The sequence below is a fragment of the Girardinichthys multiradiatus genome, chromosome 1 (genome assembly GCF_021462225.1).
Source record: "Girardinichthys multiradiatus isolate DD_20200921_A chromosome 1, DD_fGirMul_XY1, whole genome shotgun sequence".
In the NCBI taxonomy this organism is placed as follows: domain Eukaryota; kingdom Metazoa; phylum Chordata; class Actinopteri; order Cyprinodontiformes; family Goodeidae; genus Girardinichthys; species Girardinichthys multiradiatus.
Genome location: NC_061794.1, coordinates 47126040 through 47142686, shown reverse-complemented (window position 1 = coordinate 47142686; position 16647 = coordinate 47126040). Strand labels below are relative to the sequence as shown.

Genomic DNA, 16647 nt, shown 5'->3' with positions numbered 1-16647 from the left:
CAACAAACAGCTGTTGTGTCAATAGATCTACCACCTGAGCTGTGGATCTGTTCAGCTCCTCCAGAGATACCTTTAAAAATAACTCTCATTGCCCGGACTATCAGTTGGAGTCCTGGAAGCTGGAGGACGGGAGATCTACTGGAGATCAAGACCGCTGCTGGGACGGTTGTTGTCGGGTTTAAACCTTAATGCCACTCCTGGAGTTCTTGTTTTGGGATTTAAGAACTGCTCCTCAGACTTCACTTGCACTGCCAGCTCCTTCTGTGGGACAGCTGAGTTTCCGTCCTGGCGCATGCGCTGTGCAGCCATCGGAGTATGAGGAGCAGCTAAAGGAGCAGATCTGAGGTAAACGGTCTGTCTGTCGCTTGTTTTCATTAATAATGTGAATTCATGCACAGGTTGGATATTTTTTGAAGGCTTCTCCAACAGCAGCGGAGAGTCAAACCTACAGCTTTTTCTTGTGACTGAGATGCTTCATCTCAGCTAAAGCTAACTGTTAGCTGTTAGCTCATCTATTCAAAGTCAATGAAGAACCAGTCCGCCCAGCTGCACAGCTTTTATACAAACTTCCCGCATTTGCTTTTAAATGTAGTTAAAGTGTAGCAGCAAGTTTTTGTGAATAACTCTGAGCTGCCAGCTGTAGTTTTACGCTAACAACAGATAGCATTAGCTTTTAGCCGCTGTCAAATATCTGAGGATCTGGGAGGCGGGTCTTGCTTTCTACTGACAGCTCTACAGGCCAGTCAGCGCCCGCGGCTGGGAGGCGTGTCTTTGTTTTTAATTGTACACGCTTTTAATTTCATTTCTGCCTTATTATACCTGGGGAATCTGAGCTAGAACAATATAACTGTTCTAAAACAAAAGGATGAAATGTTGGCCGGGGTTCGGTACTGGTGGGGTTTGACGGCTGTCACTCAGGAAGTTGTTCTACAAACAGCTACATCTGCTGGACGACTGCGAGAACTAAACTACAAACATGGATTCAATATTTAAATAACGAATATACCAAATAAAGGTATATAAACGCCTCCAAAAATTCATTATTACTAAGTGTGATGTGCTACCTTTATATCTAGTCACCAATCACCATGCAGGCTTAGGTGATTCATATTTTAAGTGTTGCCTTTGAATATAATATAATTTGTGTATTATAACAAAAATGCTCCAGCTTTAACAGCTGTTTTGTATATTTTCTGGCAGATGAAGACTCCACCAGACAGGTCGGGAATCACCTTTGAAGTCGGTGCTCAGCTAGAGGCTCGAGATCGGCAGAAGAACTGGTCTGCAACACACAAACAACCAAGCACACACTCATTCATGCACCTAAGGGAAATTTAGAGAGACCAATTAACCTAACAGGCATGTCTTTGGACTGTGGGAGGAAGCCGGAGTACCCGGTGAGAACCCACGCATGCACGGGGAGAACATGCAAACTCCATGCAGAAAGACCCCCGGCCGGGAATCGAACCCAGGACCTTCTTGCTGCAAGGCAACAGTGCTACCAACTGCGCCACCGTGCAGCCCAGAAATACTGATCAGCTAAAATAATATCCATCCATTGTCTTCCATTTAAAATGGCAGATCTGGAGGGACTCTAGTCCCTCTCTCTATGGTCACTTTCTCAACCTTGTCCTGGGGATAACCAAGGCTTGTTCTGGTTTGGTCCCTGGTCTCCTCCCAGTGGGATAGAAATCCTGCATTGGGAGGTATCAAGTAGGCATCCTCATCAGATGTCTGAATCACATCGAGTGACTCTTTTCACGTTGAGGATCAGCAGCTGTGCTTCAAGTTCCTCCCGAATGATGGAGCTTGTCTCCTCTAAAGGGCAGAGCCTTGCCACTCTATGTAGGATCCTTGTTCCAGCTGCTTGTATCCATAACCAGATGTCAAGTTGATATATACTGATTTGTCTTTTGGCTCTGTACCTTCTAGGGCTGCTCCATTATAGAAAAAATATCAAAATTATTTTGGTCATCAATAAAATCAGAACCACGATTACTCTGAACGCCATTCATATTGCTGCCTCTATCTGTGTTTCCATCTCCTGCTCCATGCTGCTTTCACCAGGAAACATGCACTCCTCTGCTTGAAGCAGAGACTCCCTCCTGACCAGCAGGGAGCAGTCCTCCTTTTTTTGGTTGAGAATCATGATCTCAGACTGAAAAGAGCTGATTTTTGTCCTGACTGACGAACATTTGGCTGTGAGAACTCCAGTAGACTCTGAAAGTCATGATTTTAAGACCCCAACAAAAACCCCATCATCTGCGAAAAACAAAGATGACACCCTGAGGTTTCCAAACCTGATATCTTCCTTAATATCCTCTCCATGGTCATTGTAAACAGGATGAGGGACAAGGGGCAGCCCTAGCGACGTCCAACCTCCTCCAGGACCCTCTCCAGTGATCTGAAGCGGGTCATTGGATTAGTGGACACAGATTCCTTTGAAAAAGTGCACTATCCGTTCTGTGCTGATTAAAGTGGGTCATTAAGAGGAGGATGTTGAACCTCAATAGGAAATATTTCTCCCTTTCATCATACATGTTGTTTCCAGGATTATTTGTGGTAAAATGCATGATGGGAAACATAAAGTGTTACTAAAATAATCTGGATGCTTCATCTCTAGAAGGTCCAACTAATCTTCTGTGTTGTTCTGAGTGATAGTGATGTGAATCATCTGACCCCTGGAGGCTTGTTGTCCCGTCAGGTATCCTGCTACTATCGAGAAGATCGACTACGACAAAGAACGGGTTCTGGTCCACTACCGCCAGTGGAGCCGTCGACACAACGAGTGGTTTCACTGGAGCTCGCCATACCTTCGCCCACTGGAGCGCGTCAGCCTAAGGAGGCAGGGCCTGAACCCGACGCAGACTCAGCCGGTACCAACACTGCGTCCTGTTGTAGCTGTTGCATGAGCACAGAACCAGAACTTCTGTCTGCATTTACCTTTATCGTCCTTCCCCATCATCATCTGACATGTCCATGTTCTACCTGTCCATCCTTCTAGCCTGGTCTCAATAATGTGTCTGTCTGAGCTGATTAAGACAGTTTGGACTTTACTCTGTATCTTACAGCATAAAAACAAAGTGGCACAATTAACTTAAATTAAATATAAAGTGTGCTTTATATCTATTTATTTTATTTCTGAATGTGGATTTTTTTTCTTTCTCCCTGAATAAATTTACTTAGATTTGATTAGAAGTGGACTTTTTAAGGTTCTGGACGTGGGTGAATGGATGTGGAGGGAGCTGTATATGCTGTCAAGAAGGAATGATCATTTCCTCCTCTGATCCAAGCAAATAATGTTCTAGAAGTCCAAAGACTCTTAGTCTGTGCAGATGTTTGTGGTTCTTCTGACACGGTTCAGTTTATTTTATTTCCAATACCTTGTATCAAGTTTGAGGATGGAAAACTTTATTATTTTATTCATCTCAAGATGTTCATTTTATCATTTGTAAACCTGATTATTTAATACTTGCAAAGTAATTATTTCTCTGAACATGAAACATGTTTTTATTAAGGTTAACCTGATTTTTGTCTTATTAACAAACCTAATTCATTAAAAAACAATCAATTTTTTCTAAAGTCTGATTATTTTCACACTTTTTAAACCAGATTATTTCATAAATATATTAATCACATTATTTAGAAATTGGAGCCAGGTTATTTTTTAGAGAAATGTTACAGAAACAGTAATATTTAGTTTGTTGTTAATAGAAATCTTTAAAGCACACAGACAGATATTTCCACCATTATGTCTTTGTGTTTCTGTAAGAATATGATGTCGGGTCAGTTTGTTCTGTTTCCCTCTTATGGATTCCTGTTTTCTGTCTCAGGTGTTTGTTCCGGGCTCCAAGGTTCTGGCCTGTTGGACGGACTGCCGCTTCTATCCGGCAAAAATCCTCAAAGTCAACAAAGACGGTGAGACTCAGCTTTTCTTTTTCAACCCAGATTTAGTCTCTGACAGAAAGCTGGTGGACACATCTGGATCCTGAATGTTTGAGCCACTTTTAAGAGAATAAAAGAGACGTTTCTAAACATAAATCCAGTTCAAGCTGCACTTCAAGAACCTTAGTCTGATTTAATCATGACAACAAACTGAATTCAGGCTTTGAAGCTCTGATCAGAGTCCAGCCTAAATCTGTTCTCCCATCCCAGAATCCTGCACGGTTCGGTTCTATGATGGCGTGGTTCAGACTGTGAAGCCTACGAAGATAAAACCTTTCCAGGAAGTAAGAACCGCAGCACCTTCTTCAGTTTCAAACTATTTCATCTAAATACTGATCATCACTGATGTTTCTGTCTGTTGTTCAGAAGTCAAGATCTGAGAAGAGCGCAGTTGGGAGCGAAGGATGGGAGGAGGGGGAGAGTGAGGAGGAGGAGCAGGAGCCTGGAGGAGAGGGAGGCGAGGAGCCGCAGGAGGAGGAGGAGGAAAAGGGAGAAGAAGGGGAGACATCAGAGGAGAAGGAAGGAGCTGAGGAGGAAGAGAGTACGAAAGCAGAACCTTCATCTTCCCCTCCACCAGCGAAGAAGAAAACAGAAAACAGTAAATGAGTTAACCTCTGACCCCTGATGCTTGTTACATCAGTTTGTTCTCAGGTTAAAGGTTGATAACGCTTAGCGTTCTTATTGTTGTCCATCAGACAGAAGTGATGGAGTTCAGAAACAACCAATCACAGCTGACTCCACCCTGGCAGCTGTTCCTAATCCCGCCCACATCGATAAAGGTAAACCACGGACTCCGGGTCGGACCCATATTTCTTCCCTTTATACCTGTGTACTTAAATACCTCGATGTGTGTCTCATGCTAGTGAATCATAAAATGCTCAAATCTCACATATAACTGGATTACATTACACACTGTTCCACTGGTTATGGTTCGGTTCCCAGTCTGGAGGGGCCTGTAGACAAGTCCAACCAAAACCTGAGTTCCAATTACCACTTCATTTATTTTAGTTATCATAATGGTCCTAATGTAAGCGGAGGGGCTGCTGTAAATAAAGTGAGAACCCCGAGAGATGAATGTGTGTTTTTGGTTCCTTATTTCTATGTTTAGCCTGTTTATTTCCCTGATCTGCTGCCAGATGTTTAAGGTATTTGAGGTTTAGCAGCAGAGTTGAGTCTGTCGGTTGCACCCATGAAGAACTTGCTGAATCCTCTCTGCCAGCAGCTTGTTATTGACTCTTGTTTGGTTTTATGATGATGAAGAGTGTTGAAACAAGCAGCTTGGTCACACACTGCTGGCCACCAGTGTAGTGGTGCTGGCTGCTCTGGCACAGACGGCATGCCCTCTTTGAGCCCACAGATGTTCGATGGGGTTGAGGTCAGGACTGCAGGCATGTCCTCCTATCCTCTCCACTCCCAAACTCTGGAGTTAGTCAGGGATAACCTCTGCTCTGGTGGGACCAGTGTGGATGTTTTGGAGTGTAGACATGTGAAGTGGTGGTTCTCCAGATGATTTACCTGAACCTGAAAAGAATGAAATCAGTTTGAATTCCTAACAGGATTGACATCAGTAACAATATTCTGGAGTTTGTCATCTTATCTGTAAATGTTGACATTTAGAGCAGATGAAGTACTGAAGCTTCCAGTTTAACCAGCTCCAGGGTTAACAGTGTTCCTCTCTTCCTCAGATGTCCTGATGGAACGTCAGGCTCACCTTCCCACCACTCACAAGTTCAGCAGAGAGCCACGTAAGCACCTCCACAGGGTCAGGGTTAGAGGTTGGACATAAATACAGATGTATCTGCTGCGTGAAGGTGGGGCAGTGTCCTCCACCAGGAGTCCTCTCCTTGGTGCTCATCACGACTTGAAATGAGGAGAAAATTGAAGATATTCTTTCACTCTCAGTCTGTAAATCACTGTTGTCGTCTCCTCTGTTAGTCTACAGGGTGATAAAGAACCAGCCGCCTCCTATTCTCTCCATCGAGCTGGACCACAACCCCTTTAAGTGTCCGGCCCCCGGCTGCTCCAAGTCATTCAGGAAGGCCAGTCTGCTGCACTACCACATCAAATACTACCACTCAGACCAGCTGGACGCAGGCGGAGAGCCCGAAGCTTCCAGGTGAGTCCGGATACCTCAGCAGGAGCTGTGCAGCCTCCACAGCTCATTCATCCACTGTCCCTGCCGCTGCAGGAGGAAGAGGTCGTCTTCGGAAGGAGGTGATTTCCCATCCAGCAAGAAGGCCGACATCCAGACCAGCAGCTGTCAGCGCAACAACAGAGAGCAGAGCATCATTGGAACTGGTGGGTGCAAGCTCAGTCTCTCACAAACAGTCGTCTGCAGCGCAAAACGAGTCAAACGTCTAATTTCTGTTTACAGAGCTGAAGAAGGACGAGAGGAAGGAGAAAGGAGAGAGGAAGCACTTCCTACGAGTCAAACTAAGGAAGAAGAAAAAGAAGAAGAAGAAGAAGAAAAGTCAGTCAGGTAACGGATGATCTAACTCTGGATTTTCTTCTCACACCTCTGACTCTGACTGTCCCACCTTAGAGGGATCTTAGAGAAGATGCCATCCTCCACCCGCTCATGTGTTTCAGTAGAGTTGCAGTTCAGTTTAGACATCAGCTGTTACTTCCTGATGTTCTACTTACCCTGAGATCTGTTTCTGCTAGAACACACAGAGGAAGATTCACAGTCTGTTCTTTATCAGGTTCTACCATTATTTAAACCTCAGATCTACAAAAATACTCCACAGGTTCCACACTGTCATTGTTTGTTAGCAAAGCCAAAATAGAAAAAAGTGTTTCCATAGGATTTAAAAGGGAAACGAGCACCAAAGTGCATTAATGGATCATCATCAGTGAGATCACCTCTCTGAAAGCAGGAGCTTTCTCAGTTTGCTGCTCTGGAGCGTAGAGATGTGTGTCAGCACAATGCCAGGGCGGCAAGACATCAGCAATGCCCTTAGAGAAGCAACTGTTGCTGCCCATCAATCAGTGAAGGTTTATAAGGCTGTTTCTAAACCATCTAAAGTCCATCACTCTGCAGAGATAGATTCATGAAAGGAAAACCCTAAAGACAGCTGCCAATCTTCCCAGGAGTGGATTCAGCCCAAGGTCAGAGCGTGAAGCTCAGAGAAATGACCAAAGCCCAGGAACTCCATCTCAGACTCTACAGGCCTCAGTTGGCAGGTTAAAGGTCATGACAGGTCAAATATGAAAACAATAAATATGTATGGCTGCTTGGAAGGGTTAAAGACTTAATATGGCAGCTGGACTTGAAGCAAAAGGATTTTTGGAATATTGTCTTTTGGACAAATTTGAAAGGTTTGACCATAATGGATAGCACCACCAAAACCAAACTCATCATAGCAAAAATTCTACTAGTTGTCAACAAGGTAGTGGAGGCATGATGATTGGGGCTTGTTTACAGTCATAGGACCTGGGCACCTTGCAGTCACTGAGTGGATCATGATCTCCTCTGTAGACCAAAGTGTTCTAGAGTGAAATGTGTGAACATCTGTCCAGCAGCTGAATCCTAGTTAAACTGGGTCCTCAGCAGGACAATGATCTCAAACACAGCAATAAATCTACTAAATAATGGCCTAGTTAAAGTCCCGACCTCAACCTGATTGAAATGCTGTGGTGGACCCTAAAGAGAACTAACCTTAATAAACTGTAGCAACATTGGACCGTAGAGTGGACCATAATTCGCACACAGCTCTTCCATTTTAGCATCATCTGTGTTTAATAAATGGTTAAATCTGTTGAGTGTTTTGGTTGAGGTTAGGTTAAAATAATGTTTTACTTGGTAAAAACCAGATCTGGATCTTCTGACAGATAAAAAAACTGAAAACAGGGTGTACTTTCTTTTTGTTTTTTCTCTGCATTTTGTTCAAACTCTGCAGTAAAATGTTCTGCAGTCCAATCTGTACTGTAATATTAAACCTTTATGTAAATCAGTGTATTTAGATGATCTGTGACTTTACATTTCAATTCATCATTTTAATACTACCACATTCACCTTTGACCTCACAGGTGGGTCAGGTGCTACAGCTGTACCTACCTGTGTTTGTCTTGTTTGCTCTGACTGCCCAGCAGGATTCGGCAGCAGCGAAGATGAGCCACCAGACAGACCACCCATCACTCTGAAGCTTTCACACTCGCATGGTAGGAGCACCAAAAGCTAACCAGATGTTCCTCTTCTTTTATAAACACGGAAACATAGATGTTTGTCTCCCTGCTTCCAGCGGACGACGGCAGTGATTGGTCGACACTAACAGCTGAAAGCGGGGAGGACACGTCGTGGCCTGTAGCTATGGACACGGATGATGGTGAAGTGGTGAGGTGCGTGTGTGAGGTGGACGAAGAGAACGACTTTATGATTCAGGTAACACACACACACGGGCCATGAAGAATCAGCAACAATCTCGCATTTTTAATAGGCTAGTGTGATAACTTTGACTTTTGCAAAAACTGTTAATGTTTAGTTTATTTTCTGCACCTACAACCTGCAGGTGGTTTTTACACCACATGGACTCTATATGTTAACATATCTTTGGTGTTTCTTAATGGCAGCGCCGTGATAAGCAGCTGTGTCTGAATGAGAATGAAAAACACTGTTGACTGTATGTTGGGTCATACCAAACCAGTCTCTAGTCATTCCAGCCCTCCATCACATCCTGCTTTTGAGTTTTCCTGCTTCTTTGACCGTACTGGTAAAAGTTAAACTACAATACAGTCATTTATTGCAAATATTTGTACCTAAAGGTAAAAAGATCCTGAAAACTGAATGAAAAATCACAAAATGAATAAACTTATATCACCGTTTTGTGATGTAACCTCCGAAAGGAGACATGTTGTATGACCCTGCTGCTTTAACCAGAGATGGTTTATGGAGACTCTCTCCTCGGTTTTTCAGTTTTTACATATTGATTTCATTTATTGAGGGGAAAGAAGGTATTAAAACAACCTGAGCTTGTGTAATGATGTAAGTAAGTGAAGTTCGTTGACAGATGACTTCTTCTTGTATGTAGTTCAGGAGGAGCTATAATCACGGTCTCAGTCTTGTTGGTGTTTAAAACAAGGTAGTTACTGGAGAGCCAATCACTGAGGTAAACACTAAGTATCCAACTGATGGGGCTTAAAATGCATACACAGCTGAGTATCATCTGCATAAAAGTGATGAGAAATGTCATCAAAGCACTGAATGATGCCAGCTAAAGTGGGCATGTTATAAGCAAAAAAATAATGGACCCAGAACTGAACCCTGTGGAGCTCCACAGGTTAGAGAGACGATCTTAGAAGTGAACCTGTTTGCCAGAACAGAAAAAATCCTTGTTTGAATATCGGTTCTGGTTCTCTGGAGGCCCAAAGCCTTATAGGTGGCTTTGTAACCCTTCCCAGACTGATGGATGTCAGTAACTTTATTTATATTCTGTTCTTGAATTTCTTTAGGTCAGGGCATGATGTGTACCTTCTTGAGATCTTTTCACCTACTTCATGTTGTCGACAGGTTCTGTTTAATTGACTTGATGATTCTTCAGGTAATGCAGTAATCAGACCTGAGTTAAATTGAACTCAGTTTTTCAAAAAGTTGTTTATTTCCAGTTAATTGATAATTCAATGGGGTAGATTACTTCACATGGCACCAGGTTGGTTTAATAAATCCAATCTTTATTCAAAAACTGTTTTTTTATTTACTCAGATCATCTTTGTCTGATTATAAAGCACTTTTGAGGGTCTGAAACAGTTAAGTGTGAAAAAAAAACCAAGAAATCTGTAAGTTTCTGTCACAGCTCTGTTTTCTCTGTGTCTTCAGTGTGAGTCATGTCTCTGCTGGCAGCATGGCACCTGTATGGGTCTATATGAACACAATGTTCCTCACAACTACATCTGCTACTACTGCAGGCAAACCTCAGGTAGGAGTTACACCTTGTTTCCCACAGCTGTGCTTCATGTGGCAGAAAGCTCGTAACATTCCCTACTGAGATGGGGTAGAAAAGAAGTCCAAAGAAAAATGTCCTCTGATGGATCTTCATCTTCATTCTTCTTCTTTTGTGACGTGCAGGATGGAGGCGAGCCCAGCGGATCCTCTCAGAACCTGATTTTCTGATCTCAGGTCACATGTTTGGCCTGTCATGTGTGAAGGAGAACTACTCGGAGATCAACGCCTCAAAGATTTCCCACACCAGCCACCTGTTGGACCAGACACACACCCTCCATCAGGTCCTCAGTGGGCTGCAGCTGAAGATCAGCTTGTTACAGTGAGTACAGAGTCATTCCCGACGGTGCTTATCTGTGTGCTTCTGCAGAAACATCTGCTCAGTATGTCTGTCTCCATCCTCGCAGCTCTTCCTCCCACCCTGACCTACAGCTGTGGAGGTCAACATGGAGACAGGAAGAGGCGTTGAAGCTGACATCAAGCCAGAAAGATGAGCCTCCCATCTGTTATGTCAGCAGTGAACACTGCTACCAGAAACCAGAGGCATCATGGGAAACGGCTGAGGAGAAGCTGATGATGGGAGATGCCAAGGAGAAGGTAGAGACAGAAAGCAGATCAACTCATTCAGAGTCACCATTGATAAACACAGCTTCACAAAGCCTGGAGAAGTATGCCTCAAGATTAGTTTATAAGATCAGTCTGAACCCTTAGAGGGGAAATAGTTGACTAGAAATATACTATATAGACTGTACAGACATAAGGTGCCTTGCAGAAGTATTCATAACTCCTGAAGTCCTTCACGTTTGGTCATTATTGGGATTTTATGTGACAGACCCACACAGAGCGGAGAATAATTGTCAAATGAAGGAGCAATGTATGGTTTGTAACAAGTTTTAAAAATAAAAAGTGTGGCATGCATTTGTATTCAGTCGTTTTTACTCTGATAAACTAATTAAAATCCGTTGCAACCAACAGCCATCAGGAGTCACCTTATTGGTTAATAGTCCATCTGTTTCTGGCTTCAGAGGTTTGTTAGAGAACATTAGAGAGGTTTAAAAAGCAGCTTGGTCACACACTGGTTATAGCAGGGTTAGTTTCTACAACAATATCCAAGCTTTGAACATCTCCCAGAGCTCTGCTCATTCCATCATCTGAACATGGAGAGAGGATGGACCAACCACAGACCTGCCAGGACATGGACGTCCACCCAAACTGACAGGCTGGGCATTAATCAGGTTAGGGAGAAGCAGCCAAGAGGCCAATGGTAACTCTGGAGGAGCTGCAGAGATCTACAGCTTAGGTGTGAGAATCTGTCCACAGACTTTCAGCTGTTTCTACAGACTTGGGGGTGGGGGGTGAAAACTAATCCAGACCCCAGTAAGCTCTTATTTGTATTGTTTTCCTTCCACTTCACAGTTTGTCACTGCTTTGTGTTTGTCTGCCATTTAAAATCCCAATAAAATACATTTATTTATGTATGAGAAAATGTGGAAGTCTTGGGTTTTTAAATGTTAAATGTATGTTTCTTTTGCCATAGGTCACCAGCACTGTGACCCACTCAGACAGCCACCTCATCCTCAGCATAAAACCAGAGAACCACACGGATGACGAAGAACCCACCCACAGACAGACGTCAGTGTCTGTGGCTCAGTGTCGGCTGAACCTCCTGGAGCACGTTGAGGTGCTCCATCATCAGATCAGCGCCAGGATGGACCTCATCGAGCGGGAGCTGGACGGTAACACACAGATCCGTGACAGGTTTTAACTTTGTTTCCACTCTAATAAGAAAATTGAGAAAAACTCGATTCTTCCTGCAGTTCTGGAGTCTTGGCTGGACCACTCAGGAGAGCTGGAGCCTCCGGACCCTTTGTCCCGCCTCCCGCAGCTCAAACAGCGAATCAGACGTCTGCTGAGTGACCTGTGCACAGTGAGGCGTCTGGCGGTCTGCCGCTGACCTCTGATCTGGAGCGTTTGATGATGATAAAGTTCAGTCCTCTGAGGGAGAAACTTTAGGAAGCGAGTTGAAAGCGTAACACTCTGTGAGTTGTTTCTGTTCTGTCCCTGCTGGAAAAACATTTTTCTTTAAATTGACTGAACTGGGTCCCGCAGGACTCCACGCTGTGTCCACTGGTCGGCTGCTTGACATCAGTAACTTTAGCCGGTTACCGACACACAGAGAGGAGTTAGTTTAGTTCAAACATGAACACAGATCATTTTAGAAGTCAGATTTTGTAATTGCACTAATGTTAATACAAACTGTAATTACTCCTGTTTTGTAATTTCAAAAGAAAAATGAGTGTTTTAAAGTTTGTTCAAACCACAAAGTGTTTTTTTCCCAGCAGATGTTTCTAGAAACCAGCAGCAGTTTTATCCGTCTGAGTTTCATTTTTATCCCCAGAAACTTAATTTCATCCCGTTGAAGCCGATGCTGTTCTGGCTGTTAAACCTGCACTCCTGGCTGATGGCCTGCAGGGGGCGACTCCTGTCAGTACAGCAAGATTTCTTCGTTTATGGTTTAATGTTCTCTTGTTACACCTGTTTTTAATCAGAACGATGCTCATTCAGTGAATATAGGCCAGATTTAGCGGGTCACCGGAGCAGATGCTCCCGCTGTGTCTACTGGGACATTTCCTGCTTACACTACAACCCACTGAGCGACAACCTCGGTACCTCTGGTCCTGTATGAGCACACAGGTGTAAGATCCATCAGAACAAGACAAATAAACCAGACAAAACTCCTGAGGTGGAGGATCAGGAAGGATTCTATGTGTGGGATTTGTAGTTCAATTGGACTTTCTAAGGAAAGATGGAGGATCATTTAACCTGAATTATTCCACCTGAATCCTGTTGTTTCATGCAGGGTTCTATCCTTACAAAGCAAGGAGGAGCTCCTGAGGTCTGGGGTGGGCCTGTAAAGACTTGATTACAGCAGAGTTTATCCAGCCCTGAAGGTCTCTGGAAAAACTGTGTTTTCCAGTCAAGGATTGGGCATTGTATCAGCCACCTAATAAATTATGCCTGTACTGGCCTCATAAGCACGCACTGGCCCAATGATCAATGTGGGGCGTCTGGTACCGGCTCACGGCTCCTGTGGTTCTGCCAGCAGTTTGCCTCAGAGCAGGCAGCTCAGACCTCATCATCTGATCCGAGGAAACTGCCCTCCAGAGCAAGATCAGATTTTTATCATATGAAGTGTACACTTTTACTTATTATCTGGTATTTGGATTTTCCACCTCGACTTTGCCTTCTTCAAAGTAACCAATTTGGAGAAGGCAACATGGTAAACATTTCCAACACCTTTTCCTTGTTTTAAAGTGATTTTTATTGTTATTTTTAGCTTTTTAAGGTGCAATAACCTGATTACAGAAGTGTGTCATAAACTAAGCCCACGTTGAAACACCTTTTGATGCAATATTAGTTGTCAGTTCACTTTTATTTATATAGCACCAATTCACAACACATGTCGTCTCAAGGACTTTACAAAGGTCAGGTTCAGGTCAGGTTCATACATAACCACTGATCATTATTAACCAGTTTTTCCCAACAAGACTGAATACAGACACTGAACCAAAAGATGGCTCATCAGGGTTTTAGTTTGTGCACACACTTTGTTTTTTATTTAAATATAGAAAAATGATTCATCACGGTCTCATTTTTACCTCCACTCAAACACCTGACCTTTGACCAGGGCTTGGAGAGTTGCTTTAAATACAGAAAGAAAACTGTTGATTACTTTGCACAGAAATTGAGACTCTTGCAAATCTTCTTAAGTCTGATCCCACAGTTATTTGGTAATAATCTGGTAACATCAAAGTTTACATAAAGATAAACTGAGGAATATGGAGCATATTAATAAAAGCTTTATTAATGCAGTAAATACTCTGAAATCCATAAACCCATCCTGGTTTTGAGGAAGGCATGAGGAACAAAAGCTTCCAAGCCTTTGCCTGTATGCGCAAAATGAAGCAGATCTGCAAGTCGATGCACCAGATCTATACAGAGATGCAGGAGGCCTCATCCATCTCAGTTCAGTCGACTATTACCCGCCCTATATCTGCAGACCTCTGGTTTTCATTCCAGCTCTGTACCACAGAATGAAATGATGCTGGATGACCTTGAAGAAGTTGACTTGTTGCTCATTGAGGCACTTCTATAGGAGATCCAACAGTAAACATTCAGTCTGCTAAAACCAACTAAAGCCTGTTTGTATATCGGTAAAATTTCAGTTCTGTGATATCTATTTAAATGAATGCTTATAAGTTATATTGAAGAAAATGTCTATAATCAGCATTGACTGCTTTTAAAGCTCCCAGCTCGGTCCCAGTCTGGTTTTATGTTTGACTAGTTATATCTTATTTAGATCAGTGCTTTGTAATGTTTTTTCTCTGAGGAAACAAATTCAGTTTTCACTCTCACAGTTTTAGCATCTTTTGATTATTTTAACAAAATTCAAGCTTCTTTATTTCAGTTTAGAGTCCAGCAAAGAAAACTGCTGGTGCTCATTGACATGGTTCATGTCCCCTTTAGAGTCCTGCACTGGTTTCAGTTGGAATACCAGCAGCTTTAAAATGTTCAAGTGTTTATCTGAATGTTTTTATGCTTGTATAATAAACTAACTGTAAAAACCTGTAGATTTATTTTGATAGACTGCTTTGAGTCCGAGAGGGGCTGTTTTTTGAGAAAGGAAAGTAGATTTTTCCTGGAAAATGTATTTTAACACTTTCTTCCACATGTTTTCCTGCTTGTTTTGACTTGATTAATGTGTCCTCTCCTCAGTCAGTAGTTTAGACATTTGATCACCAGGACTGTGGAGCTCTAGATGTTCCTCATTAACTCGTTTATCAGAGACTGAATCAGTAAACTCGCTGACGTTTCTCTGTTAATTTGGTTTCAAGCTGGAAGAAAGGTTGTTTTGTTTCAAACAGAGATGTTCCGTTAAATAAAAATGTTAAAACATTACCTGCTGCATGTTGTGGCTTTTTTTTTTGTGTGTCTTGATTTTGGAAACGGCCCTGATTCACCACTAGAACCTTGTACTGAACTTTGAACGTAATTGAAAGACATGCAGTTTGTCAAGGATCTTTATCTTGCATTGATCGTAATTTTACTGATTTCTGTTTAAGATATTCCTTTAAGATTGGCCACAACCTTAATCCCATGCTGATGGTGTTGTTGGGACCACACAGCCATGGGTTTTCAACACTAAAACTCCGGTACATCCCTGGAACTTTTCAAAATAAAGTGCATTAACCTTCTTCCAGCACAGCCAGGAAATGGGGTAACTGCGGACTTCCTGTGGCGCCATTACCCAAATAAAAGCCCCCACCTTTCCACAAGTCTTTCTCTTCCACACGGCCTTCCAGAGGTACCGGTTAGGAGGGGAAACAGCGCGCTGAGGTCTTTTGCTGGCAAAAAGACCTAAATTCAACTAGATCCACGGAAGCATACGATCACCGATCATATGCTAAGTTAAGTAGAATGAAATACTGTCTGTGTATCCGGTATTTTCATTCATGAACGGGGAAATGAAGGTGTAAGAGTTGCTTACATTTTCTCTTCGAGGCCCCACAGAAGCAAACGGTGTTCGAGAGAATCTGTTTCGACAAGCCGAGTCTGGAGGAAAGACGACGGCCCGCAACCCTGTTTACGGTAACGGACAGCTGGTCACCTTCTGATCGGGAGAAACTGAGGAAGTTAGCGGGAAGCTAACTCTTTGTTCACGACGGATATCTTCTTCAAACTTCGCCTTGGGACGACATTCCCTCAACAGCTTCAGAGGTTGGGGTTTGGGCAGATTAACAGATTGGTTTAGGATGAAATGATCTAAACGTTTTCATGTTATGAAGTTTGTTTTGTGGAACTCGGCTATCTTGGTGCTAGCATGCTACCTGTAGCACCCAGGCCGGTTCGGGTTCTTTGTATGTTTTAAAGCTAAGATAAACTTTATTTAAAGGGTGGTTTTAACCAGAACATTGCTCAGAACGCGCCGTCAGCGCTTATGCATTTTAACCCTGGTATTTTAAAGGTATGTGTTGATTCTGGCGCTAAGCTATCTCTAGCTTAGCACTTTAGCTAGCTTCTTTGTTAGCCCAACGGCCAGCCGGTAAGAACACGTGTGCTAGCATTAAGGCTAGTCAACAGAAAGGTTGTTAGTTTTCAAGCTAGTGAATAATAGTTCCTGAACATCATTTACTAAAGTTGATAACTAAGTAAACACCATTAAGCCCCATTTCTCCAGAAAGATTTGGCTCTTTTCCAAAATACTCAATAATATTTCTTCAAATATTATTTTAATAAATGAAGGCAGCTAATTAGACACCGTTGAGAATTATTCATCCAGAAGGTTGGTTTTATTCAGCAGATCATTCTTTAAAACATTATTTTATTAAAATAATATTTTATCTGATCTTGCATTGTGAAGGGTTGTCTAGATGTTGCTGATTATTGTCTAAGTTGGTTCCAAGACTAACTTAACTTCATTTCCAGATTCTTCAAGATAATACTTGGTTCTCAAACATAAACATTGCATGGTAATGTTGCATCAATCTTTTTGGTCATGATTTCTAATCATCTTTAATCAACTTGTTTATATTGTACATAGTCCATTAGTCTTCATTATTCTTCAATTCTGCTTGGTAGTTTAGTTGGATTGTTTTAGCAAAGTAAAGAGTTTGTTGATTGAAATATATTTGACTTTGAGTTGACTTATTTTTGTTAATAAATTCTTGTATTTTAAGAAATTGTGTGAATTAATTCCATATATGTGC

At 42.5% G+C, this 16647-nt stretch overlaps 1 protein-coding gene across 5 annotated transcripts; it reads left to right on the top strand.

Moving 5' to 3' along the window:
* Window positions 1-189: 189 nt before the first annotated feature.
* On the top strand, window positions 190-14839 carry LOC124871065 (PHD finger protein 20-like). 5 transcript variants are annotated; one of them, XM_047370075.1, is made up of 18 exons: window positions 190-345; window positions 1201-1280; window positions 2705-2876; window positions 3834-3918; window positions 4156-4229; window positions 4312-4543; window positions 4641-4724; window positions 5631-5690; window positions 5881-6061; window positions 6134-6243; window positions 6320-6424; window positions 8038-8106; window positions 8187-8326; window positions 9758-9857; window positions 10007-10202; window positions 10288-10477; window positions 11418-11616; window positions 11698-14839. In XM_047370075.1, exons 2-18 carry the CDS (start codon window positions 1201-1203, stop codon window positions 11832-11834), a joined length of 2214 nt encoding a protein of 737 aa, XP_047226031.1. In that variant the 5' UTR covers window positions 190-345; the 3' UTR covers window positions 11835-14839. The 5 variants fall into 5 exon arrangements, with proteins under 5 accessions (XP_047226031.1, XP_047226021.1, XP_047225993.1 ...); XM_047370065.1 differs by having other exon boundaries at window positions 8035-8106; XM_047370037.1 differs by having other exon boundaries at window positions 7975-8106.
* The last annotated feature ends 1808 nt before the right edge of the window (window positions 14840-16647 follow it).